The 25,561-nt window shown below is 42.4% G+C and overlaps 2 protein-coding genes across 8 annotated transcripts in view; both read right to left on the reverse strand.

Moving 5' to 3' along the window:
* LAMB1 (laminin subunit beta 1) overlaps positions 1-314 on the reverse strand; it is a 118,411-nt gene extending 118,097 nt beyond the window's left edge. The window contains exon 1 of the mRNA XM_053252957.1: positions 214-314. The gene's annotated coding sequence lies outside the window, so the exon portion shown is untranslated. The remainder of the gene's footprint in view (positions 1-213) is intronic.
* A 16,416-nt stretch (positions 315-16,730) lies between these two features.
* The window catches only part of LAMB4 (laminin subunit beta 4), a 93,051-nt gene continuing 84,220 nt past the window's right edge, over positions 16,731-25,561 (reverse strand). For all 7 annotated transcript variants that reach the window (XM_053258377.1, XM_053258379.1, XM_053258378.1 and 4 more), the window contains 6 exons: positions 24,155-24,299; positions 23,271-23,478; positions 22,825-22,963; positions 20,903-21,079; positions 19,805-19,958; positions 16,731-17,026 (listed from right to left, as the gene is read on the reverse strand). In XM_053258377.1, the coding sequence (XP_053114352.1) occupies positions 16,887-17,026; positions 19,805-19,958; positions 20,903-21,079; positions 22,825-22,963; positions 23,271-23,478; positions 24,155-24,299 (963 nt within the window). In that variant the 3' untranslated portion in view covers positions 16,731-16,886. The remainder of the gene's footprint in view (positions 17,027-19,804; positions 19,959-20,902; positions 21,080-22,824; positions 22,964-23,270; positions 23,479-24,154; positions 24,300-25,561) is intronic.

Genomic DNA, 25,561 nt, shown 5'->3' on the forward strand with positions numbered 1-25,561 from the left:
CTTTCTAAGCTTGGCTTGTGGCCAGTTTGGTAGATGGAGGCCTTGCATGAGAGAAAGAAAACCACCTGCAAGCTGAGCTGGGAAAGAGTGCAAGGCTACTGGCTGGGCCAGCCCCACTTCCCTCAGACCCACGCCTGCCCGCTCCTTTTACCAGCCTCTCCTTCATCAGCTGCTGTGTGCATCATTTGTTCCAGTCCTGCAGTGCTGCCTTACCTTCTAGGCTGGCTGCCCTGAGGTGTTAGTGCAGCTCTGCCATGACTTGCAAGGAAGGGCTCCCTCACCAGCTTTTGCTGCTCTTTACTTTAAGGAAGCAGCCACAGGGGAGGGGTGAAGTGTGAGGCTTGGGATGCTGCTGGGCTCCAGGCAATGCTGCAGGGCTCGGGGCAGCTGAACTGATTTGCCCTACTAAATGGCCATGTCTTTGTGCCACCTGAAAATGTGTCCCTGAGGGCTGGGCAACCTTAGGGACATACTTTCAGTCGCCAGGAGTCAACACTGACTAGATGGCACACTTTAGCTTTGGGCAAGGGGGAGGGGTCAGAAGTTGTCAATAATAATAATAATAATAATAATAATAATAATAATAATAATAATAATTCCCCTCTGCACTGGTGCAGTTAGTTGGTAAGTTCTGAGAGGTGGCTCTCTCACTGAACCTGTGCATTTGTGCTTTGTATATCAGCCAATAGACATAGCGTTGCACAATTGTAAGTAGAATAGCCCTGTTCTGCAACACTGAGAGCTTTGTTTTAGACACCCGCAGGGGTGCAGGCACTAGAATCACCCACATTAGTCTGCGCTGAATATCAGCCAATATCTTTACCTGGAATACAGAGCATGAAGGGGTGTTTTCAAGTATTCTAATCCCACAATTCTATGGCAAAAATAAAACTTCTAAATAGTTGTGTGATAGGTTGCTTTTGAAGGCAAAGGAGCATGGCTATTGAAAAAGTTGGCAACTATAATTTTCTCTTCAGGCATCAGATAGTAATTTGTTGCTTATGAAAGCAAAAGGCCACAGTAAACCAGTAAATGTTAAAGGCATTTCAGCATTTAAATAAATAAATAAATAAATAAATAACCCAACTAAGCATGGCTATTGGAAAAAGTTGGCAACCATAGTTTTCCCTTCAGGCATCAGATAGTAATTTGTTGCTTATGAAAGCAAAAGGCCACAGTAAACCAGAAAATGTTAAAGGTGTTTCAGCATTTAAATAAATAAATAAATAACCCCACTACAGCGTTTACAGATTTCCCTCTAAAAATCTGTTGTTATGAAATTAAATACAGATAATTAACTCCTGGGTAACACATTTAGAACCACATGTTAAGGCAGTATGTGAGCCATTTTGTGGACAAGTCAAAATCCTGGTTTCAAAACCATGTTTGAGCATTTTCCCTCTCTCCCTAAATATGGTGATAGAATGCAACAACCCCCCAGGAAGTGGGCCACTGGGAGACAGATCTCTTGTTGCATGCATTTTGTGTCCAGGAGATGTTTATAGTCTGGGGGAAGGGCAATCACCCATTGACTTGGCCACACACATTTGTGAGAGGTGAGTCATGAGAAAGCACGGAAAGCTCTTAAAACTCTCAGGCAAGCAAGGCTGCTTAACCCTTTCAACAGATGGACAAAAGACAGAACCACTGAGTATTAACTGAGAATAAAATTCTGCTTCCTAAAAACTGCACAGTAAGTTCAGTGGGATCCAGAATAAAGACTGCAAAATTGCTCTGAAGAGAACACAAGGAGTCCTGTGGCTATAAATCTGTGGCATGATCCTAAACAAGTTTACTCACTCGTTAGTATATATGCTTAGGGTTATAGTACAAATATAATAAATAGTCTTAGAAAAAAGTGTCATTGAACTCAGTAGGGCTTATTTAAACACATATATTATCAGACTGTTTTTGTGGCATGAGCTTTTGTAGACATGAGCCTACTTCACCCCAACATAAGCTCTTACCCATGAAGGTTCATACTACAATAAAATTTTCCTTAGGATATCACAGGACTTTTTGTTGCTTTGCTGCCCCATTAATACAGGTTCTCTTCTGCAATGTAGATGTGTGGAAAAAGACTTATTTATTCTTAGAGGCAGAAGGATATAACCTACTCCATGATTTGTGTGTCAGTCTGGCCTCTTCTCTGTTGACATGTCATCACCATGGTAGACTGTATGCTTTTGGATAGGCTAGGTATCATATTGCACGCCGTTTAGACCACTGTTGGGAGTAATGAATATTTATTACTAGCTTAACCCCACAGAGCATCTGCACACTAGTACTTGATTGCTCCCCTCCCCCCCACCACTGCCCCCCTCACCTCAGAGATCTCTCCACCCCCACCTGAGTCACACTCTTGCTCCTGTTCCTCCATCTGGTTGCTTCCATCTCCCTCACCCCTCTTGGTCACTCTTCCATCCTTTTACTCCATCCCCCTCACCTCCTTGGTCGCGGCTGCAGCATTGTGGCGCCTATTGGCCATGCTACAGCCCCCTATCCCCAGAGACCTCCCCACCCTCATCCGATCCCCATTCCTGCTCCTCCCCACAGGAGCAGCAGCAGTTGACCGGGCCTTTCCTCACTGCTGCCACTGCCTTGGCCGCTCGTTCCCCTCAGGATGAGCAGATGAGCTAGAAAATCTTGCTGAGTTGTATCATTTTAGAGTGTAGTTGAGGATTCACATTACTGAATGCTCTTCCCTGCATGAAGAAAACTAGATGTTAGGAAAAAGAGTTTTAGCCAAGCCTTTTCCGTGACATGCTATTTTTCTATGTGCAGGACCTGATTTATGGGGATAACAGTTGCAGTCCTAAGTGCACTTACCCAGCAGTCCTTCCTATTGAACATAGTGGGACTGACTTCTGAATAACCATATATAGGATTGGGTGACACCTGGTGTTTTTGTCAAACAAAATGACAATTTCAAATGACTCTGAAAAAAATCCCAAATGACTCTGAAAGCAGCTGGGAATGTCCCAAACCCTGGCTCTTTCTGGGCCATCTATTAGAGTTGCTTCGGTTCAAGCCTGTCACAATAACCACCATCTTGTTCAGTATTTTACATATTAGTCTACTGGGGACTAGAAGGCTTAGGGTGATTTCTAAATGCAAACAAATAAATAAGAGTGACTATACAGCAAAAACAAACATCCGTTTCCATAATGTTGTTCCTTCCTTTTGCATATCAATTATGCCTATTTGTGCATGCACATTAATGTACAAATACAGATGTCACCGTTACTTCAGCTGCTTTGCATTAATTCCATCAACAAAGTAAGGCTTCTCCTGGTGTAAAGGTTGCCATTCCCAGCCCAGAAATATTCCAACTCTGTGGAAAGAATGGTGTGTTGTAAGACCAAATTTGATAGAGCACATCTGCTCAAAACTTACAAAGTTAAAATGCAAATGTAAACCTACTTTCTTCCACAGCCCTCAACTGATTTTAAAACTTCATTTCCTCACACTGAAAACTGTTTCACAGTCATTCACATGTAAATTCAAATAGCCAAAGAAATTCTGAAATATGCTTTTACTGTTGCTTGTGCAAAACAGCTTAAAACAAAAATGGCAGTTGGGTATCAGTTGAGATATAGGGTATTTGGATTTGATGTCTTTAGGGGACATCACTGCAGTGTATGTACACAAAGATGAATATTAGAAATTTGAATGCAGAGACACAAATTCCCTTGCATAGCCCTACCGAAAATTATTTCAAAGCGGTACACATTTCCCCCTCTTTCTTCTCTAGAGTTTGTGTGGGAGGAAGAGATGTTAGTGAGGTTGAATGTGAGGGAGAGTTAAGTTATTATTGCAATGTTAAACAGTTTCTCCTTTCCTCATCAATCAGTGTGGAAATGGAGGTGCAGCAAGGGAAGAATGTCTATGAGGGGCTATCATCCACTTCTCCTCCTACTCTTCTGACCTAATTATTAAACTCCCCAGGCTCCAGAAAAAGGCATATGGGTTTAATCATTAGGCAACCGAGGCTAGGATATAGTTGAGGGAAAAATGTTACTCTGGTAAATAAATGTTGGTAAGTAAAGTGTTACACAAGATGAAAGCACTTCCCTCCTGCTGTGACTATTGATACTTTCTGGGAATTAACAGGGAGAGGAAAGATTTATAATTTTTTTTTTTTAAAAAGAGTATGTTGTGTTTCCTGAGAAAATGTGTGTTTGAAAGAACTCCTAGATAACTAACACCAGGTGTCCAAAAATCACGATCCAGGAGGCCTCAAAAGCATTAGGTGACCTGAAAGGTCATGAGAATGTTCTATACAACAATTCATTCCTTTTATATACCTTGGCTTTTAATCTATTTAATGTTGGACTTATCCAGACAACAAAGTCAAAGTGTGCCTTAATAACATTTTAGTCTTTGTTGCATAGAGAGCCAGTGTGGTGTAGTGGTTAGAGTGCTGGACTAGGACCAGGGAGACCTGAGTTCAAATCCTCATTCAGCCATGAAACTAGCTGGGTGACTCTGGGCCAGTCACTTCTCTCTCAGCGTTACTTGTTGTATTGTTTTTATGCTAGTATTTTATAGATTTTAAATTTGGTCTGTTTTAATATATTTTTAGCTTAATATTTTTATTGTCTTTTATTGTATGTTTTAACTTTTGTAAACCGCCTTGGGGTTGTCTTTTAACGAAAGGCGGTATATAAATACAACAATAAATAAATAAAATAAATAAAAACCTACTTCACAGGGTTGTTGTGAAAGAGAAACTTAATTAAGTAGTACGAGAAACTTAAGTAACTAGTGCACCGCTCTGGGCTCCTTGGAGGAAGAGCGGGATATAAATGTAAAATTAATAATAATAATAATAATTCCCCAGTGAGGCACTACCTTGGCATCTTTGTGGGGCTTGTGTGCTCTGAGGAAGGTGAGAGCTATGCCAGAGGTCCAACCATACTGGACAGGTCTCACCAGAGGAGCCAGACAAAGAGTGCCTCTCCCATCAACAATATGGTGAGACATAACTTTAATAAACCTATACCAGATCGGTCGTCGCCCGGGTCAACAAGGACCGCGCCAGGTGTTATAGTCCCTGGACATCTGGTGGCAAGTGGGCAACAGGACTCAGGATCTTCAGTTGAGCAACCAGGGCTGGAGACCGCTAGGTTACTGGAAGAAACGTCGCTTACAACATTGACAATAAAATTCAGCCATCCCAGGTCCTTGGGAAGGACTCGATGTCTGGATCAAACAAACCAGTCAATAACACCTGTCTGACTGTGTAAATAAATAATAATAAAATAATCTAGAAAGCCCCAACTGAAAGGCAATAGCACAATATCCAGTCCACATATATTCGAAGCAGGGTACATAGGGACATAGGAAACTGCCATATACTGAGTCAGACCATTGGTCTATCTAGCTCGGTATCGTCTTCACAGACTGGCAGCGGCTTCTCCAAGGTTGTAGGCAGGAATCTCTCTCAGGCCTATCTTGGAGATGCCAGGGAGGGAACTTGAAACCTTCTGCTCTTCCCAGAGTGGCTCCATCCCCTGAGGGAAACATCTTGCATTGCTCACACATCAAGTCTCCCATTCATATGCAACCAGGGCAGACCCTGCTTAGCTATGGGGACAAGTCATGCTTGCTACCACAAGACCAGCTTTCCTCTCCATTCCAAGGGTAGCCTTGCTTTGGGCAGGGAAATAGCCTTGCTGCCTGTGAGCGATAGGGAAGATAGGCATAGCATTGTTTCCTCTCTTTAAAAAAGTATTATCTAGCATTCAAGAAGGGGAATCCTTGATTCATACAGGAAGGTAAACTAATTTCCAGGCAAAGTGTGTAGATATAGAAGCACTCTCATAAGTTTCCCTTTAACAGAAAGTCCCATTAGGGTGATTCATGCAAGGCTTAAATTGGCTTACAATGTAAATGTAAAATCCTTCTTTAGGCAGAATGTACATTCCACTGTATGACATGCAGGGGCAAGAGGTTAACTCCTCCTGCTGCCTACCAAGGCCCCAACTCCTCATAGCCCCTTGTATGGAGGAGAGCTGGTCTTGTGGTAGCAAGCATGACTTGTCCCCATAGTTAAGCAGGGTCTGCCCTAGTTGCATATGAATGGGAGACTTTATGTGTGAGCATTACAAGATATTCCCCTCAGGGGATGAAGCCGCTCTGGGAAGAGCAGTTAGGTTTCAAGTTCCCTCCCTGGCTTCTCCAAGATAGGGCTGAGAGAGATTCCTGCCTGCAACCTTGGAGAAGCTGCTGCCAGTCTGTGAAGACGATACTGAGCTAGATAGACCAATGGTCTGACTCAGTATATGGCAGTTTCCTATGTTCCTATGTTCCAGTTCCAATAATCGAAGTCTGCATAACTTAGTAATTGAAGAATCATGGTTGAAGTGTACATGTGAAAATGGGGCATATCCAGGGGTGCACTAGTCACTATAACTGAGTGGATGGGTTCAAAGAACTCAGGGGGCCCCAGCTCCTGAGCTTGCCCCCCCCCCACTTTACCTCTCCCTATTTTTTTCACTATCTTTCTCACTCTCTGGGGCTGCTGGGGAGAGAAACAAACACAGTCCCCCCTCTTCCCTAGCTACACCCCAGGGCATATCCACATGTCTTGAGTACGGTCAGTTTCAGCTTAAGTTTCCTTTCTGCAGGCTGGGCATTAGGACCACAACATGGAGCAAGCATGAGAGGAGGGGAGAGGAAGGAATATAGCCCCTGTGGTGCAGTGGTTGGAGTATTGGAGTAGGTGTGGGAAGACCCAAATTCAGATCCCTAGTAATCTATGAAATTGGGTGACCCTGGGTCACACTCAGCCCAACCTATCTCGCAGGGTTGTGAGGAAGAAACTGAGCAGAGAACATGGTATGCTGCCCTGAACACCTTGGAGGAAATGTAGGACAGAATTTAACTAATAATAATAGTTACTCATAAGCACTGATGTCAAAGGCACTTGCATAAACATATTCCGCAAAACAAACACTCCGGATTACGATGGTCTTATTTGATGGGGAAAGACTGTCACTAACCATGAATTGCAGTTGGAATACTGGGAAAATATAATAATCCAGAAGTTTGTTATATTTTAGACTTCATTTTTCTTTAGAAAATAACATTATCATATCCCCTGTTTTAACAGCTGGGATATTAAGAACCTATAATTGTGAAATAAAATAATCCAAGCATTTCTGGACCTTGATGCTGCCAACACACACATGCATATTGTACCACCTTAAGCCATGACACAAACAGTACTGTATAGCCATGTTGCATTCTAACTCTGAACATTCAAGTGTAATGAACCGATATATCCCAGTTCATGACCAGAAAATATAAACATTCTTCAATTTCATGAGGAGCCTTGCATGAATTGTTTATTTTTTCCTGTGGATGAATATGATTTTGGATCCCAAACCAATTAGTTGAAGAAGTATTTAAAAAGAGAAACAGAAACTCTGGGCTTTGGGGGTAGAGTAGGCATGATTATTATTATTACATTTATATTCCGCTGTTCCTCCAAGGAGCCCAGAGCAGTGTACTACATACTTAAGTTTCTCTGTCACAACAACCCTGTGAAGTAGGCTAGGGTGAGAGAGAAGTGACTGGCCCAGAGTCACCTAGCTAGTATCATGGCTGAATGGGGATTTGAACTCGGGTCTCCCTGGTCCTAGTCCAGCACTCTAACCACTACACCATGCTGGCATGCAACTTATATTCAAAATCATTGGGAATTAGGCAGATTAGTGTTGTAGTTTTTCACCTTAAAAATGCATCACTTCCCAACAAATTTAAGAAATACCATGGTGATGTCACTCTTCCATTGCACTATAGTCTTTCTTTATTTCCATTAATTGTAGTTACTTCCATTTGTTTCCATTTGGATTACAGCAAAGTCCTAAACATATATCCTATGTTTATAACACATGCTATTCCTACTTTAGCAAAAGTAGTGCATACCTAACCTCTATTCAGTATATAATAAATATTTCGATTGAGACTCAACCCAGTTTAATTTCCCTCCAATTAATGGATGTTCAGAAGTCAAAATTGTACTACAATTTAATTTGCAATTTAAATAAACAAACAAATGCATTTGAGCGAAAAGAAATGGGCAGTGTTGACATTTTTGCTGTGTGTTTTTTAGTTCAGGAAGACATGTAAATATAAGAGATGTGTACCCAGCCATTCTGGTTCTTCATAGAACCCACCAAGGTTGCTTACATTAGCCCTATTCTGACATTGAGGCTGTTCTCATGCTCTGCCTAACCTGGCTAAGGACACCCAGCCTGGGTTAGGCTGTGCGTAAGAACCACCGGGATCTGTGCAGATCCTGGTGGGGCCTCGACAGCAAACCCTCCAAATAAGCCCACCAGTTAGTCGAGATTATGGGTTCACTCATGCCCTTAACTGCACCTAACTGCTTATGTTTCAGCACCTGGTTGCAGCTGGCATGGACACAACGAGGTTCCCAGCTGGTGTCAGGGGGGATCCCCACAATGTTCTGTACACTCGTGTGGTGCATTGTGGGATTTCTGGGAGCTGGGACAATGTGTCCCGACCCCCACACCTCCTTGCTGCCAGAGGATCGATTAAGCAGCAGCATCGTCTGAGGGGAAGGTAAGCTCCTGCAGCCTTTCCTGCCACCCGCTTTCAAGCCCTCTCATGGGATTGTGAGAAAGGACTCATTATGTTGTAATGAAGGTACACATGTCTGTACACACATACATGTTTTGTATGAATGACTGTACCTGCATTAATTTTAACTGTGAACCTAGGTAGAGACTTCTCAAATGCATGGTACAGATAGGATGTGTATTGCTGTACATGTGTTTGATGTAACAGCCCTATTCACACATTATGTTCAATGATTGTACAATGAGTATACGGTGTGTACAGGTACAGTTATTCACAGTATGCTAAACACATATACAGCAGTACACTTCTGATCTGTACTATGCATTCAAGGGACCTGTACCTAGTTTTTGATGTACCGGTGATGTACCCATCACAGTTTTTAGAAAGCTTGTTAAATCTTGCCTTTTTATCCAGGCTTTTACATGATTATTTTTATTGCTGCTTTTATGTGTTTGTACCCATGTATAGTTTTTATGCTTGTATTTTATAGATTTTAAATTTGGTTTGTTTTTATATTTTTAGCTTAATATTCTTATTGTCATTTTATTGTATGTTTTTTAACTTTTGTAAACCACCTTGAGGTTTTTTTAAATGAAAGGCAGTATATAAAGTCATCAATCAATCAATCAATCAATAGTTTCACTTTTAAAATGAATGCCGGTACAGTCATTCACACAAAAGCATGTATGAGTGCACAGACATGTGTACACACATTTAACATGTCTGAGTAGGGCTATATTATACATAACTGCACTCCTTGTATGAGTGCTGAACATAATGTCTGAATAGGCCTAATGTAACAATAAAAATAAAATCATAAAACACGTTGTCAGAAACAGAGCCACAGATTAAAATACAAAATACAGTGACAAACAATCAACAGAACTGGAGTCAGATAAAATCAACCAATAGACATACCAAATAAATGCCTATTGAAATAAAAATGCCTTAACATATCCACGGGTATTGGCATCTTTATATTTGATAAAGACAACTTAGCATTGAAAGAAAAGCAACCACATTATCTTTGATATTCATTAGAGTAACACATCAGAATCAAAATAGCCACTGAAAACAAATCTTGACACCATGAATTCAGAACCCTCCCAGTTAAAATGTGCCATCACAGATGAGTCAATTAAAGCTTTAGTTGATTAGTTTTCTGTAATCCTATGTATGCTTACTTAGGAATAAGCCCCATTTGAACTCAGTAAGCATTTACATGATCACCTTGCTCTTCTGTTTTTGTCTGATTGTTTTTCAGAATACTAACTTGTAAAGGAGTCTTGTGTGCTGATTTTTTCCCTGTGTTTGGTGAGGTAAATTTTAAGCCACACATATTTTGCATTCTTGTGCTGAGAAATGTCTTGTTTACATTTAATCAAATTTGTATTAAATTGTTTTCACAACAAAAAGATAGGTATGCATATTGTATATTGCCCTGAGGGGAACATATGGTTTGAATAATTAGAATAGCTTTAAATTAAATGTATGTCCATGCTCTGCTATAAATTCTTTTCATTGACTACAGATATGAGACCAATACTATCTTGGCTCATAAAACTACCATGCTATAGTGTGTTTCATTTTTTCTGGATCAGAATCATGCTCACTGGCTGCTGAGGAATGTTTCAGACAACATCCCCCAACTTTATAGCTTGTAGGAGGCAGAACACTTTTATAGCCCTCTGAATTCTACATACCATGATCTGATAATCTAAGAACAGAATCTGTTTGCTGACATGAATTACAGTCAATTGGGCAACTCATTGCGGAACAAGTCTAGAGCTATGATAATGATTTCAAATTATCAGCCAAGTCAGAACAAGAACCAGGCCAGGGCACAGATTTCCCTTCCCACAGGAAATTCCAATCTCTCAGTGACATAAATTATTGTGAGTTGGGATGAAGAAAGGAAAAAAAGCAAAAAGCAAAGCTTTGGGGGTTTCTTTATTTTTTTATTCAAAGTAGGATGTCTATAGTATCTGTAGCACTCTGGACATTATTATTTCAGATTTATCTCAATGCCTTGAGGAACCACTCTGCTTTCTGTTGAGAGAGTTTTAGAGACCTGACCCCATATAATGGTACATAAAATTCTCTGCCTCTGCATAGATGGCACCAGAGAAGGTGGAGCACTGCCCCTTCCAGAAAAGTAGCTCACCTACTCCCTATTGCTGGACCCCTGTGGTTTCTTGGAAGAAAGTTCCCTTTCATTAAAATGGGACTTTTAAAAATTACTTTTTTTAAAAACCCAGTACTGTTTATTTAAATAATCATTTCCATGGGCCTGGCCCACTTGGCCATGCAGGGCAAATTGGAATCCTTCTGGAAATGGGCCATTCTGACTAATATGTTGACTTTGGGCTTCTCCCCGTCTTTGCTACTTGCTATGGGCTGTGACCAGGTAAAAGCAGTGATTAAACAGAAGATAATGGACACAGAGCACCAAACTGACCTAGGCAGGGCCCCAAACTTCCTTTCATCAGAATGTCTTAGATACTCTGCCTCCCCTGCTGCTTATCTAACACAACTTGAAGTTCCAAACCACAGGAAGGCCTTCTCCATCATCCAATGTCACACCCTTCCCTCCGCTGTTTAAGAAGGCAGATACAGAAGGAGGACTCCAATCACAGAGAGGCTATGCCCCTGTGACACTGGGCAGGTCAAAACTACAGAGCATGTTAGGAACATAGGAAACTCCCATATACTGAGTCAGACCATTGGTCTTTGTAGCTCAGTATTGTCTTTACAGACTGACAGCAGCTTCTCCAAGGTTGCAGGCAGGAATCTCTCTCAGCCCTATCTTGGAGAAGCCAGGGAGGGAACTTGAAACCTTCTGCTCTTCCCAGAGCAGCTCCATCCCCTGAGGGGAAGATCTTACAATGCTCACACATCAAGTATCCCTTTAATATGCAACCAGGGCAGACCCTGCTTAGCTATGGGGACAAGTCATGCTTGCTACCACAAGACCATCTCTCCTCTCCTGTTCTCCTCTACTGATCCTTCTACAGAGACAGTCGCGTAGGGATGTGCACCGGACCGGTCCGGGGCCATGTTAGAGGCCTCTGAATCGGTCTGGATTGGGGCCGGTCCGGAGGAAGGGTATGTAGCTTTAAGGGGGATATTACTTACCCCTCCCGCTGCTTTTCCCTCTCCGGCGCTCGACCTTTTAGCAAAGTTTTGGGGAGGCAGCGTTCTTCCCTGCCGCCCCTGCCCCCATCATTGCCCGGCAAAGGGGAAGTTGAGTGCATGCATGCACCTGTTGCGGCGCGCGCCCGTTGCCGCCATGCGTGCGTGCACCGCACACGTCACATGTTGCATGCACACGCAACTATGGGGGCAGGGGGAGCAGGGAGGAACGCTGCCGCCCCATAAACTTTGCTAAAAGTCGAGTGCCGGAGGGGGAAAAGCGGCGGGAGTATTACCCCCCCGCCCTTAAAGCTACATACCCCCCAGTGCCGGACCGCGCCTCCGTGGTTCCGTGCACATCCCTACACTCTCGCAAAGCTCTTCTCCCCCACTGCTACTAACTAAGTACCCTGGACAGCCAAGACATTCCTCCACCATGCTGCTGCTTGCGGATGAAGATCTGACCCTCACGTATAACACTGCCAAGTTCTGTGTAGCCGCGTGTAGGATATGCTGGGCCCTGACAGCCTCCAGGCCTTGCCCTGAGGGCAGCTCAACTACATCACAGCCCCACCACAGCTGTGCATAAATTCTAAACAGGTATCAGCCTCAGCCTGATCTCAGCTTCATGTTTTTAGGCAACTTTTTTAGCTTTGCTTTTACCTCGTGTTTTATAACATAGCAAATTTTATACTAACATAGCCTAATACTAATGTAGCCTTTTATATCCAGCCTTCATTAATTTTATTAACAGAGTCTTCTCAGATTTTAGATTTTATTTATTATTTATTTCATTCTTTTTTCATTTTATATCCCGCTCTTCCTCCAAGGAGCCCAGAGTGGTGTACTACATACTTAAGTTTCTCCTCACAACAACGGCTGAGAAAGAAGTGACTGGCCCAGAGTCACCCAGCTAGTTTCATGGCTGAATGGGGATTTGAACTCGGGTCTCCCCGGTCCTAGTCCAGCACTCTAACCACTACACCATGCTGGCTAATGATTTTTTAAAAGATTGTGAGCCATTTGGAGACAGAGGCCCAGCTTATTTATGTATTATTTCTTTTTCTATGGGCACCAAAAAGGTTAATCCACGCCCTGCTTGAGGCAGGGCAGCCCTAGCTACTGAGCCAGCTTCTTTGCATGCTGGCACAGGGCTGCATGGTCTCCCACTTGTTTACTGTTCTCTACAACTACAAACATTTCTATACGGCTTTTCAGCAGAAGTTTTCACAGTGGTTGTCATAGAAGAATTAATAACTAGATGTGCTCACAGTCTAAAAAGAAATGCAAGGTGGCATCAGCCATTGAAGGAATGCTGTTGGATAGGGCCAGTTGCTCTCCCCATGATAAACAGAAGAGATTCATCACTTTAAAAGGTGTATTTTTACCCAGCAGGAGCAGCTGCTAATTGAGTAAAGTTAGTTAGCTATCCATGCTCCTGCATCACGTTGGCTCTGCAACCTGCCACTGAAGCAGAACCTCTACTACTCTGGCTGCCCCATTGGATGGCTGGTCCGTAGGAAGGGAGAGGAGGAGGCAGAGGAAGAGAAGCTGCTCATGAGTGTTCTGAGCCAACAGAATGTTCCAGATGCTCCCCAGCACTTTGGACATCACAACACATGCAAAAAGAAAAAAAAGTCATTTGGTCCCCAAAATAGTTGCATGTCCTCTCTATCAGTCCTTCGTTAGCAACCCTACCTGTACCCCACCCATCTCCTCTGCCCTCATGTTCATAGTCTCACATAAGACTGGTTCACACATTCATCTGAATCAAAATTAATTGGGTGTGGATCTGATAGTGTATGCTCCACCACGTACAGGATGTTCCATATAAATTGGGCATACATCTTCAATGTATGAAGAAATCAATTTCCATTGATTTTTGTGATCTTTCCACTTCTGTTTTAATGTGATTGTATCAGTTGAATCAGGGATATTGCATATAATGTATGCAGGGCTGTTCTTAGAGGCAAATCAGCCAGTGCGGGGGTCGGGGGGGGGGCTTCCAGTTAATTCTAATGGGGGTTAAAAGAGCGGGGTCTGGAGCGGTCACCCTGCTTGCCATGCCCTAAGGACAGCCATGAATGTATGAGGTATAATGCATACTGGGTTGCAAACGAAAGCCAGAAACAGGCTGCAGATAGCAGAGCCTGATGGCTGATCAGTCAGCTAGCAAGAGAGGAGGAGGGAGGAGCTTGCAGTTGCCGCCTGCACAGTGGGTTTAGAGGTATAAAAAGGGGGCACCATGACTCTCCCCCATGTCCCCTGCAGCCAGCTGCCACCAGCTCTTTTAAAACTTAAAGAAAAAGGGAGAACTTTCCCCTCACCCAGTCGCCCCCCCTCCCCACAGCTACTGCCGCCTCCACGGCTTTTTAAAAGATCAAAGTAAAAGGGGGAACTTTCCCCTCGTCCTCACTCCCTGGAGTTACTGCCACCGCTGCTCAAATTTTGCCACCATAGGCAGGTACCTCCTCTGCCTCTGCATTAATCCACGCCTGGCCTCAAGTCAAGAGGTGAAGTTGCTGCCCTGGTTGGAGAGAGTAGGTTGGATGACCTGTGGAGGAGGAGGACTGTATGTGGTAAACCTAACCAGGAAATGCCATAACCCCCTAAATACTTGCCTGCAGGCAGTAATGGACTGGATGAGGGATAATAAATGGAAGCTGAATCTAAGCAAGGCAGAGGTACTCATGGTAAGGGGTCATATTTCAGGGGTTGTGATAGATATTCCTGTTCTGCTTAGGGTTGCACTCCCCGCGAAGGAACAGGTACGTAGCCTCACTCTGGTTTCTCAGGTTGAGGCTATGGCCAGAAGCACTTTCTATCAACTTTGGCTGATACTACAGTTGCATCCGTTCCTTGAAGATAATGATCTCAGAATTGTGGTGCAGTTCTAGGCTTCGTAACCTCTAGACTTGACCACTGCAATGCACTCTATGTGGGGCTGCCTTTGTATGCAGTTTGGAAACTTCCATTGGCTCAAAATGCAGCAACTAGATTGGTCTCCAGAGTGTCTTGGAAAGACAATATTATGCCTGTTTTAAAGCAAGTGTATTGGCTACCGATAGGTTTCTGGGCAAAAAACAAAGTTCCGGTGATTACCTTTAAAGCCCTAAATGGCTTAGGACCTAGGAGTGCCTTCTTCTGCATGATCCCCACCACAAATTGGGATCATCGAGAGAGGTCCGTCTCCATATGCCGCCTGCTTGTCTGGCAGTGACTCGGAAGCGGGCCTTCTATGTAGTCGCTCCTAGGCTGTGGAATGCACTACCTATAGACATTTGTGGTTTAACATCTTTGTCAGTCTTCAAAAGAGCCCTTAAAACACATTTTTTTTTTCCAGCCAGGCTTTTAGTACTCTTTGAATGTTTTAAATTTTTAAATTGCTGGTTTTAATAGTTTATTTATTTTTCTTGTGGTTTTTCTGGTGAATCGCCTAGAGCCTTTGGATTCAGGTGGTATATAGATAGATAGATAAATAAATAAAACCAGGAGATGAATGTGTGGTTAAGAATCAGGTGCCTTGAGAACTGTGCACCTAGACAACACATTGAGCAGATATACAACTTTTTTCACCATCTGGATCTGGCAACCCTAGGCAGGATATGTTTCTGTATGTCCTTTAACCTGAAATATTACATCCAGCTCTGAACTAAGAGCCTGTAAGGATGTGCCAAACTAGTCCTTGCCTTGTATATAATAAAGTTTTATTGACAAGCTTAGTTCCACAAATGCTATATATTGCATTTATTATTGTTCTGCTTATAATTACCACTGTTCTTTGTAATGATACTAGTTGGACGTGCTGTAGGAACTGAGCAGCTAATATAACTTTATATGGAGTACTTTGTTTAGTTTTCCCACTTTAATTCCATTCATTTATGCCAAAAGAGCAATTGGCTCTTAAATAAAAGTAGAAAGATGGATGTTGTGCTTATGAACCATATTGGGATGGAGGGAATGTTTAAACAGCCATCTGCTGCCACCTAGTGTGTGTAAAGAAATTGACCATTAAGCTTTGCAAATTGCAAGTAATAGTATAGCAGCATTGCACTCTGTATTGATTCAGCAACCATCAGGTACCAGCACTCGAGGAAAAATTTCTACCTAGCTCTACCTACCAGTAAGCCACAGCTTACAGCACTCTTTGATGAGATCCCAGCATTTGTATTGCCATGGAAAGGAATTTTTTAATACAAGTGAGGTACTATGACTAAGTGATGTTTGAAAGTACAGTGAATTTTTGGGATCTAGCACCTACAAGCTCAGTCTACTGGGTGCTTTTCCTCTCCTGGTCTGGGGCCTTCTTACGAATATACATCAGTTTGTTTCAACCATATTTTCCTTTCAACACCAAGGAAGAACATTAATTATGTAAGTGAATTACTACATAAACACATGTGGTTTTCTGAAATCTCTTCATATACCCTTGTTTAGAGCAATGCTCCCAAACGACTGTATTGTATTTATTTCATTCTGGTGTATACTCAGAGCATGTTGAGTTGTTTGTAACCTAACTGGATTAGACATTATATGAAGGGTTAGCAGCTATATTTTACAGCAACCTCTAAACTCATTTCAGTCTTTGATTAGGGGGAACTGACATGTCACCTGCAGAGGAGTGTAATAAAGCCCTAAACCGACCGCCCCCCCCCCCAAAAAAAAGAAAAGAAAAGAAAAGCAGTTTTAGGAAAAATCAAATATTTTGAGTAGAAGATTTTAGAAGTTTTCCTAACACCTATTTTTCTATGTGGAGGAATATTTTTGCAGCCCAAACCCAGATGTATTAACTCACTGAAAACTAGGCCATAGACATAATTGCTGTCTCCAGACAACAATCGTGATAATAGTTATAATATCTTGAATGCAATTCTATTTAATAGTAGTCTAGAACTACAAATATGCATCACTATACAGTATTAGTCCCTGCCTGACTCACATTTCTTTTTACGAAGATATCTTCCCATAATTATATGATGCAAATAGAAACAAAATCAAGCAAGACTTTATTTGTACATATGTTAACAGTAAAACTTATAGCACCATCTTAGTGTTCTAATAAAAATCCAATTTATAACAATGTGCATCATTACAAAATAGTTATAAGTTGACTTCTCGCTATTTTACTACTTTTCTAGAACCTAACTTTTGCACGTAGCATATTTATTTGACTGTTGCATAATCTCATTTTTAATGGCTATGACTTGATCTTCCAATTGTTTCAGTTGATCAGCCTTCTTTTGTTTAATCTGGTTTAGTTCTTGGATCTTCTTTTCTAAATCTGAAATAAAAACAGGATTTGTAATGTGGTCTGCACTTTTGAGTAAATAAAATCCTCAGTATTTGGCTGAATGAGTGACATTATCTCTGCTAACTGGGAAAGGAGACCACCTTTGAAGTGCTGGCTAGCAGTAGGAGAGCAACTGTTCAATTCAGTCCCAGGCTCCTAGTACAGCATCCCTCCAGTGGCTGTTGCTGGAGTCTACCTTGTGGGTTTTGGGGGTGTGTTTTTTTAAGATTGTGAGCCCCTGTAGGACAGGGAATCATTTTGCCATGTAAACCTTTTTGAGAACTGTTTGTTGTAGTAGTAGTAGTAGCAGTAGTAGTAGTAATAAAGGGGTATTTAGATATTTCTCTCTCTCTCTCTCTCTCTCTCTCTCTCTCTCTCTCTCTATATATATATATATATATATATTCTAAATCAGTGGTTTTCAAATGTTGTAGCTGGGGGAACCCTTGTCAGCTAAGGAACCTCTACATTAGAATTGCCACATTGCAACCTAGACATCAGATATGGACTTTGAATCTTCTGATTTTATGTTTTAATGCTGGGTTGTGAGCCACCCAAAGAACAATTGTTATGGGGCAGCTAACAAAGGTTTTTTAAATTAATTATTATTATTCTGATGTAGCGGGATGTGCTGGAGGGAAGGCACATGATTCCTCCCGCTGTCATCTATGTTTCTCTTCCATCTGCTGTGGTGAACAGGAATACAAGTTGCGCCACAGAAACCTGCTTTTATTTTTATTTTGCACCATGGAGCCCCTGGTTGTTACAAAAGAATGCTTCACAAAGCATATTCTAGGGTCCATACTCAATTCACACAGGCCTGAATTGAGAATGTATCCTAGAATACAGTACCCCACCCAGAGTGTAATTTTGGAGCCTGGACCTAAAGGCCTTTGGAGAACCCCACCCCCCTGCAAATTAAGCATCATCATGCTTAGCTGGGTGACCGCACCATCCGGGACAGAATAAAGAGGATTTGGGGGCCCCCAAGGGCTGTGGAGGCCCTGGACTTTGGCCTGGAAGTCCAGGGTAAGAGTTCCTCTGACCTCGCCCCCCTCTAGTTGCTATATATTGCAGAAGAAGGTCAGTCGTAGTGGCCAAGCTATCTTTCTGAGAAGGTTGTATGTCATTAGTGAACTTTTCATAGAGGAACCCAAATATGTTCCTGAAAAATCCCTGGGTTCCCCCAGAAACCATGGTTCTATTTGATATGAACTTTGTAGATAGCATTAGTGTACCAAAATCCTAATATATATATTTTATTGCCAGATATCCAACAATATTATCTTAGGTAAGAACATCTGGCCTCTCCAGGGATCTGTACTGGGGCTGGTGCTTTTTAATTTATTCATAAATGATCTAGAAGTTGGAGTAAGCAGCGAGGTGGCCAAATTTGCATATGATACCAAGCTATTTAGGGTAGTGAAATCCAAAGCAGATTGTGAGGAGTTCGAAAAAGATCTCTCCAAACTGGGTGAGTGGGCAACAAAATGGCAAATGCAGTTCAGTGTTGGCAAGTGTAAAGTGATGCACATTGGGATGGAAAACCCCAACCTCAAGTATATGCTGATGGGATCTGAACTGCCAGTGACTGACCAGGAGAGGGATCTTGGGGTTGTGGTGGACAGCTCATTGAAAGTGTAGGCTCAATATGCAGCAGCTGTGAAAAAGGCCAATTCCATGCTAGGTATCACTAGGAAGAGGATTGAAAACCCCCCCTGCTAATATCATAATGGTCTTATACAAAACTATGGTGCGGCCACAGCTGGAGTACTGCACACAATTCTGGTCTCCACATCTAAACAAGGACACTGTAGAACTGGAAAAGGTGCAGAAGAGGGCAACCAAGTTGATCAGGGGGGCCTAGAACACCTTTCTTATGAGGCAAGGCTACAACACCTGGGGCTTTTTAGTTTAGAAAAAAGATGACTGCGGGGAGACATGATAGAGGTCTATAAAATCATGCATGGCGCATAGAAAGTGGATAGAGAGAAATTTCTCTCTCATACACATAACACTAGAACCAGGGCTCATGCCATGAAATTGGTTGCCAAGAAATTTAGGTCCAACAAATGGAAGTACTTTTCGACATAACGCATAATCAACTTGTAAGATTCTCTACCATAAGATGTGGTGTTGGCTACTAGTTTGGATAACTTTAAGAGGGGTTTGGATAACGTCATGGTCTATCAACGGCTACTAGTCAGAAGGCCCACAGATTGGCTTTTTAAAAGCCAAATTTTGGGTTACGGCCCATTTGACCCACAAGTATACCCCTCAGGTTCTGGCAACTGGCGGGAATACCAGTTGCAGGGGAATAACAGCAGGAGAGAGGGTATGCCCTCAACTCCTGTCTGTAGGCTTCCAGTAGTATCTGGTGGGCCACTGTGTGAAACAGGATGCTGGACTAGATGGGCCTTGGGCCTTATCCAGCAGGGTTGTTCTTATGTTCTCTCTCCTTAGAGAAGAACCAAGACCTCTGCAGCTATTGTCATCAGGCTGCAGCAGAGGATGAGGTGAAGGAGTGAGGTCCTCCATCAGCCTGAAAGGGTCCAATTGCCATCTGGCCCCTGCCCTCTGAGAACTTTTTAAATTTTTTTTTTTAAGAATATGAAAAGTAAATTCTGTGCCTCGGGGACAGGATTATTTTTCAAAAGGCTGTAAACTGTTATGGGATATAGTGGGATATAAATATAACAAACAAATGACCATATCCAAGTTATGCAAAGTATACATGCATCATTGTGGGCATATAAATACTAGAAGTACCTGCTATTCTTTTCATTTTTTCTTCAGTCTCTTTTGCCAGTGTCTCTGCCTCTTTTTTCAACTGCTTCAGCTTCTCTAAGGTTTCCAAAGGGAGGCCTTTGGTTTTGAGCTTTTCTTGTAAATTTGCATATGCCTTTTTGAGATTAGCAAATTCCTGCAACAATAAATAATGTATTTGACAACAACTCCCTATAGGTAATCTGCCGAAAAAAAGAGCGAGGGAGAGAGATTATCCAGTTTTATTAGAAAACACAGTTTGATCCTGGTTTGTTTTTCCCCAGCTGTAGTTTGAAGTAAACCATCATTTCCAAGTGATGTGTTTGGCTTATGAAAAAGAAAAAAGCTTTCTCTCTCCTCTTCCTTGCACAAAAGGTGGAGGGAATGGTTGGGAGCATTAGCTCATGTTCTTGTAGCAGAAAACCATGATTTCCTGTTACATATGAACCGGACCACTGTCTCCTAATATAACCCCTTATTTGTAACATGGGGATGATATTAATGCTAGCCTACTTTACATGGCGGTTGTAGAGACTAAAAGGATAATCCATATATGAAGCAGGCATATACAAGGGCAGCTCGCGGAGGGGACGGGACACGGGGAGCAATTGCCTCCTCAGACAAGTGGCTTGCCCCCTCACCTGCCCCCCACTTCTGTTTCAGAAATCATAGCTCACCCCCCATAAATGCACTTTGCCCCTTTTCTGTCCCCATCCCCAATTCTTTCTTGGGGGCAGGGGTGCCATTGAGTATATAAATGCTTATTATATTAAAGACTAAGCCTGCAGTCCTAAATCCACTTATTTCTTAGTACCCACATTAGATCTGGCTGTACTGCTGTAATCCTATGCCATCTTCCTTGGAAGTATCAGCGGGGCTTACTTTTGAGGAAGCATGCATAGGACAGCTCTGGTTCAGAGAAAGCTAGTCACACTTTAAGTTGGGCGAAGAACTAGCCAGAACTAACTTTGGCCTAATTAATTTTAATTGAAAAGTGCAATTAACTTTCTCTGGATCAGGGCCTAAAAGGGGTAAACGAACACATTTGAACCATCGTACATTGAGAACTCATTCTCATTATTCGTGGCAGAGATATATTACTTTATTAGTTGCCATGGCTTGATTATGTGCTCCTTCTGCTTCTGATTTTGCATTTGTTACTTGGTTCCTGCTCCTTTGCATCTTAGTTTTCAGGGAAGTTATTTCATTTTCCAGCCCTGATTGCTTTTCTAAAAAATCCTGTAATCCAGCACCTGTCTTGTTCATGTGGTTCCCAGCCTGCAGAGAAACAATCAGAATCAATGAGATCTTGGTAACTCATTGTTAGAGAATAATTAACACAGCAAGGCAAAGAGTGCAGAGTGGAGCCTAGGAGACAAAACTGTATTATTACGGCAGCAGCTTTCATAAGGCAATAGCCTGCTTCTCCAGATACAGGTGGACTGAGAAGAAATTACTAGTATAACTCCATTGTGTAGGCAGAGGTACACCTAGGTAATTTTGGAGCCTGGACCAAAATGCCTTTGGAGGGGTCCCCCTGGCTGGAGCCCCCACTACAAGTTAAGCATCATCATCCCCCTATTTTTATCCCACACATTTATTTTCCCACTCTGTCTCTAAAGCACCTGGCGCAGGTCATAATCACACTCAGCCGCCCAGTGCAGTGTGGGCCAGCGGCAGAGGCGCTCTTCTCCATGGACTTCCTGGCTGAAGTCCAGGGCCTCCACATCCCCTGGGGCTCCCCAAATCCTCTTTAGTCTGTCCTGGGTGGTGTGGTCACAGTGCCACACCAGGGTCCCGCACTGCGCCGGGTGGCCAAGTGCAATTCTGACCTGTGCCGGGTGCTTTAGAGACAGTGGAGGGAGTGGGGAAAGTGTTAAGTTGCATGTTGAAATGTTTCTGCTAATGCATATTTGCATAAATATACCTGTTTTATATTCTTACTTTCTTGAGAGTTCAGTTGCAGTTTGTGCCCTCAGAAACCCACATGTGTGTGATGGTCTCTATCAGCATCAGTTTCACTGGGACTTGTGCAGATCAAGGGCTGCTTTTGCCTCTGTTTGGCACTTGGCAGTTCTTTGAGCCAGGTCTTTCCCTTCTACCCTGCACCAGCCAGACATGACCACTAGAACTGAGGCATGGTCTATGTAGCAGGAACCTTATGGGAGTTGGTCTCTGGCTCCCACCTGAGAGGTGGGGATAAAGGAGGCTACTTTGAATACTGAAAATAAATATGACAATACACATCCAGAAGGCAGGCAATGATTTACATAAAAAGCAAGCTATCCTCTCAACTGCCTGATAAGAGATCCCCTGCTGATAAAAACAAACAAACAAAGGCAACATTCTGCAGGGGATTACTGTACTGAAAGCCACACAGCACACAGAAACAGATGGGCAGAGATTTCTCAGGCTGCTACTTTTGCTCCGCCAGTAAAATCCAGGCAAATCTGACAGCACATTTGAAATCAGGGTAAAATATGGGTGAATTTAGCAGCCGGGGGGAGGAGCCAGAATTCGGGGGCTACCTGAAATTCCGGGTGACATGGCAACCACTGTTCCCTCTAAGGCGTGATCATGTGTGCGCACTCACAAGTTTTTGGATGTCTGCTCAGTTTATTTTAGATCCCGTTCAGGTTGAATCAGGAAAGCCCTACTCTGAATGCTGGTGCGCACACACTGCCTTGATACTGTCACCTAGAACAAAACTCATTCCACACAGAGATGAAAAAAATTAGGGGGACCACTGATGACAACCCTACCCAAGTGTGAAAATGCATGGCACAGTGAACAGGAGGATTCCTGCTATTTTCAGGAATATGATAAATCTATCTAGTACAGCAATTAATCAAGAACATTTCAAGAAACTGGAAGCCTTTGGCAGTTGGGAGAGACATAAGCCTTTGGTAGTTGGGGAGACGTAAAGGCCAACTATATTAGATATATTAGGGGATGGATATTACAGTGTTTGGGGGAGAGGGAAAGGCTCCAGTCTAAGTAAACCGCAAAAGATGTGGCAATACCTCTGAGATTTTTGTTTTTGTTTCTCTTATTTTTTCATTAAACTTTGCAAAGTCATCTCTGGCTTGTCCTTGGATGCTTTCCACTTCTTTCAAGCTGTTTATAATTTCATTAGGTATGGGTAGACCTTTTGCTATTTCCCTAAGTTAAAAAAAGAAAGAATCCAAATTTTCAGACATACAAGACATACATTGGTTTCTAGTATTATTATAGTTATTTATGTTGTGTGCTCAACCTATGGCCACAGAGATGGCCAGATAAAATTTACAAACCACCCATGGCACTCAGTTCCATATCTGTTTCATCATTGAAAAGAATTATGTGTGGTAAGGGTAGGGGAAAGACCACAGTTAGATACTTGAATGTGCTTTGGAGTGTATAGAAGAGGAGCCAGATAAAATGTTAGGATTGCAGATGAGAGCAACAAGAAAAAGAAAAATGTACTTACTCCGTTTCTTGTGCCTTCACCAAAAGTTCCTGTGCCTCTTCCATTTGTTTATTTAACTTGTTCATATATGTTGTAGAGTCCTCACAATGTGTTAGGAGGCCTTGAAGTTTTTCAAGAATATTGATTAGATCTTGGGGAGTCCCAAGCAAGTTGATGCTCAGGACGTAATTTGCAACTTTCTCTATGTCTTCTGGTGGGGCACTCTCCTCTTGGAAAAATGGAGAGAAAAGAGTATTAAGTTTCTCCTTTTTTATCTTCAGCTTTAATACTTTGAAGGTGACACGTCCAACAAGGAACTTAGAAAATTTTCTCTAACGTTTTGAAATATAATGTAATATGATTGTTGGGAGCAGCTACTAATAAAAGTGTGTTTTCATGAGAATGGTTGCAAGAAATACTATCATATAACAGAAGCATCAAAATCTGAAGTTTCAAGAACAAAAAGAAACAAGTTTCCAATCTCCTTCCCATCATTCCCTTCTAATCAATTTATATTCTGCTTTTCTTTAAAATATCCAAGCCAGCACAATTAGTTAATACTTTGAGACAACAATAAATCAACATCTAACACTAATGTAAATAGCAAGCATTGGGAGAATAAAAGTCCTGGAACATTCCCAGACGGGGCTTTTTGCTCACTTCTCCACTGGAATGGAGGGTGTGCATTCACCATGCGTTTGGCCATGCACTGGTAATAAAACTGAAAACCTTGCAGAGTTTTTGTGTAAGGAGGACTGAGATAACATATCTGAAGCACTATGAACATTAAACACACTACATAGCTGCTTGAATATGTGCTAAACAATATACCTCCTATATATTATATGAACATACAAATATATTGAAGATACAAGAATCAAAGAAGGATTTCCTAGCACATTTACCTAAGAGAAAGTTCTTTACTCTCTTGATGAACTCCCTGGTGTTCTCTCCTTCCCTTTCAATTTGATCTTTATTTTTCTCCAACTCTTCATTTATCTGGGAGGCTTTCTTCTTGGTATCCTCTGTCATTTTCCTGACACTTTCAATCTGTGAGTATATATTTAAATAACGCATTAGTCTCTTTTAGGGTTAACATTCATTGAACCACTAATCTAATCTCCACCCCACCCCCGCCCATATCTTGCTCCCCACATTCTTGATGGGTAGGAAATTCTAGGGACAGCCTGTTGCAATAACAATACTATCAGCTCTTCAACCCTAATTTCCTGGTCCATCCATACTCTAAATCTAAACCAGGCTAAGGGGTGGTGTAGTGAAGAGGAGTGGACCTAAAGTTGGTACCCAGATAAAAGGTAAAGTGTGCCGTCAAGTCGATTTCGACTCCTGGCGCCCACAGAGCCTTGTGTTTTTCTTTGGTAGAATACAGGAGGTGTTTACCATTGCCTCCTCTTGCACAGTATGAGATGACGCCTTTCAGCACCTCACTATATTGCTGCTGCCCGATATAGGTGTTTCCCATAGTCTGGGAAACATACCAGTGGGGATTCGAACCAGCAACCTTCTGCTTGTTAGTCAAGCAATTCCGCACTGCACCACTTAAGGTGGCTTGGTACCCAGATAGTGCTATATAAATAACAACATGATTTTCAGCAACTGTATTCATTCAAACTGTTTTCCTAACCCTAATACTAGGATCTCCTGAACCTTCCTAAACCCTAACTTTAATCCAGGATAACAGAGTCCCAAGTATGACAGCGGTAGCGTGTCTCTGTGAAGGAGACTGTGATTTTCACCTGTCAAAATCATCCTAGGCACAACAGTGTTCACAGCAGTGTTCTGAACATTAGTCCACACAGAACCATGGTTGCTGCTCCTCAATAGTGGCTACTTTCTCCACTGTGGAACAGACTGGAGGATGCAAATGAGTGTGGCTGGAGCATGTGGGAAGAACTACTACAGAACAGAGGCTAGATCAGGGGACAGGCAGCCCTGGCATGATTCTTTATGCACACCCTCTTCATTTCTGCAGTGTAAGGACTAGCATAGGAGCAGTTAAAAAGCTGGCCTATCAGTCTCAAATATAGTGTATTCCAGTTTCTAGGATAGTCAAGTTTATTGTATGAGAGACAGCATGATGCCAGGGGATGGAGTGTTAGAGCTAGTTCAGATCTTCACCCAGTCAGCCCCAGTCTGTGTGCATGGTGAATAAGCAAGTGGGCAACCTCACTCCTCCACTATGTGCCTATGTTAATCAGTGAGGTGGACACTCCACATGGAGTCCCATATGTATAGATAGCCCACATCAATACATCTTCCCTAATAGAGAAGATTGCATGAAGCAGGTGAGC

Source organism: Hemicordylus capensis, chromosome 5, assembly GCF_027244095.1.
Source record: "Hemicordylus capensis ecotype Gifberg chromosome 5, rHemCap1.1.pri, whole genome shotgun sequence".
NCBI classification, from domain to species: domain Eukaryota; kingdom Metazoa; phylum Chordata; class Lepidosauria; order Squamata; family Cordylidae; genus Hemicordylus; species Hemicordylus capensis.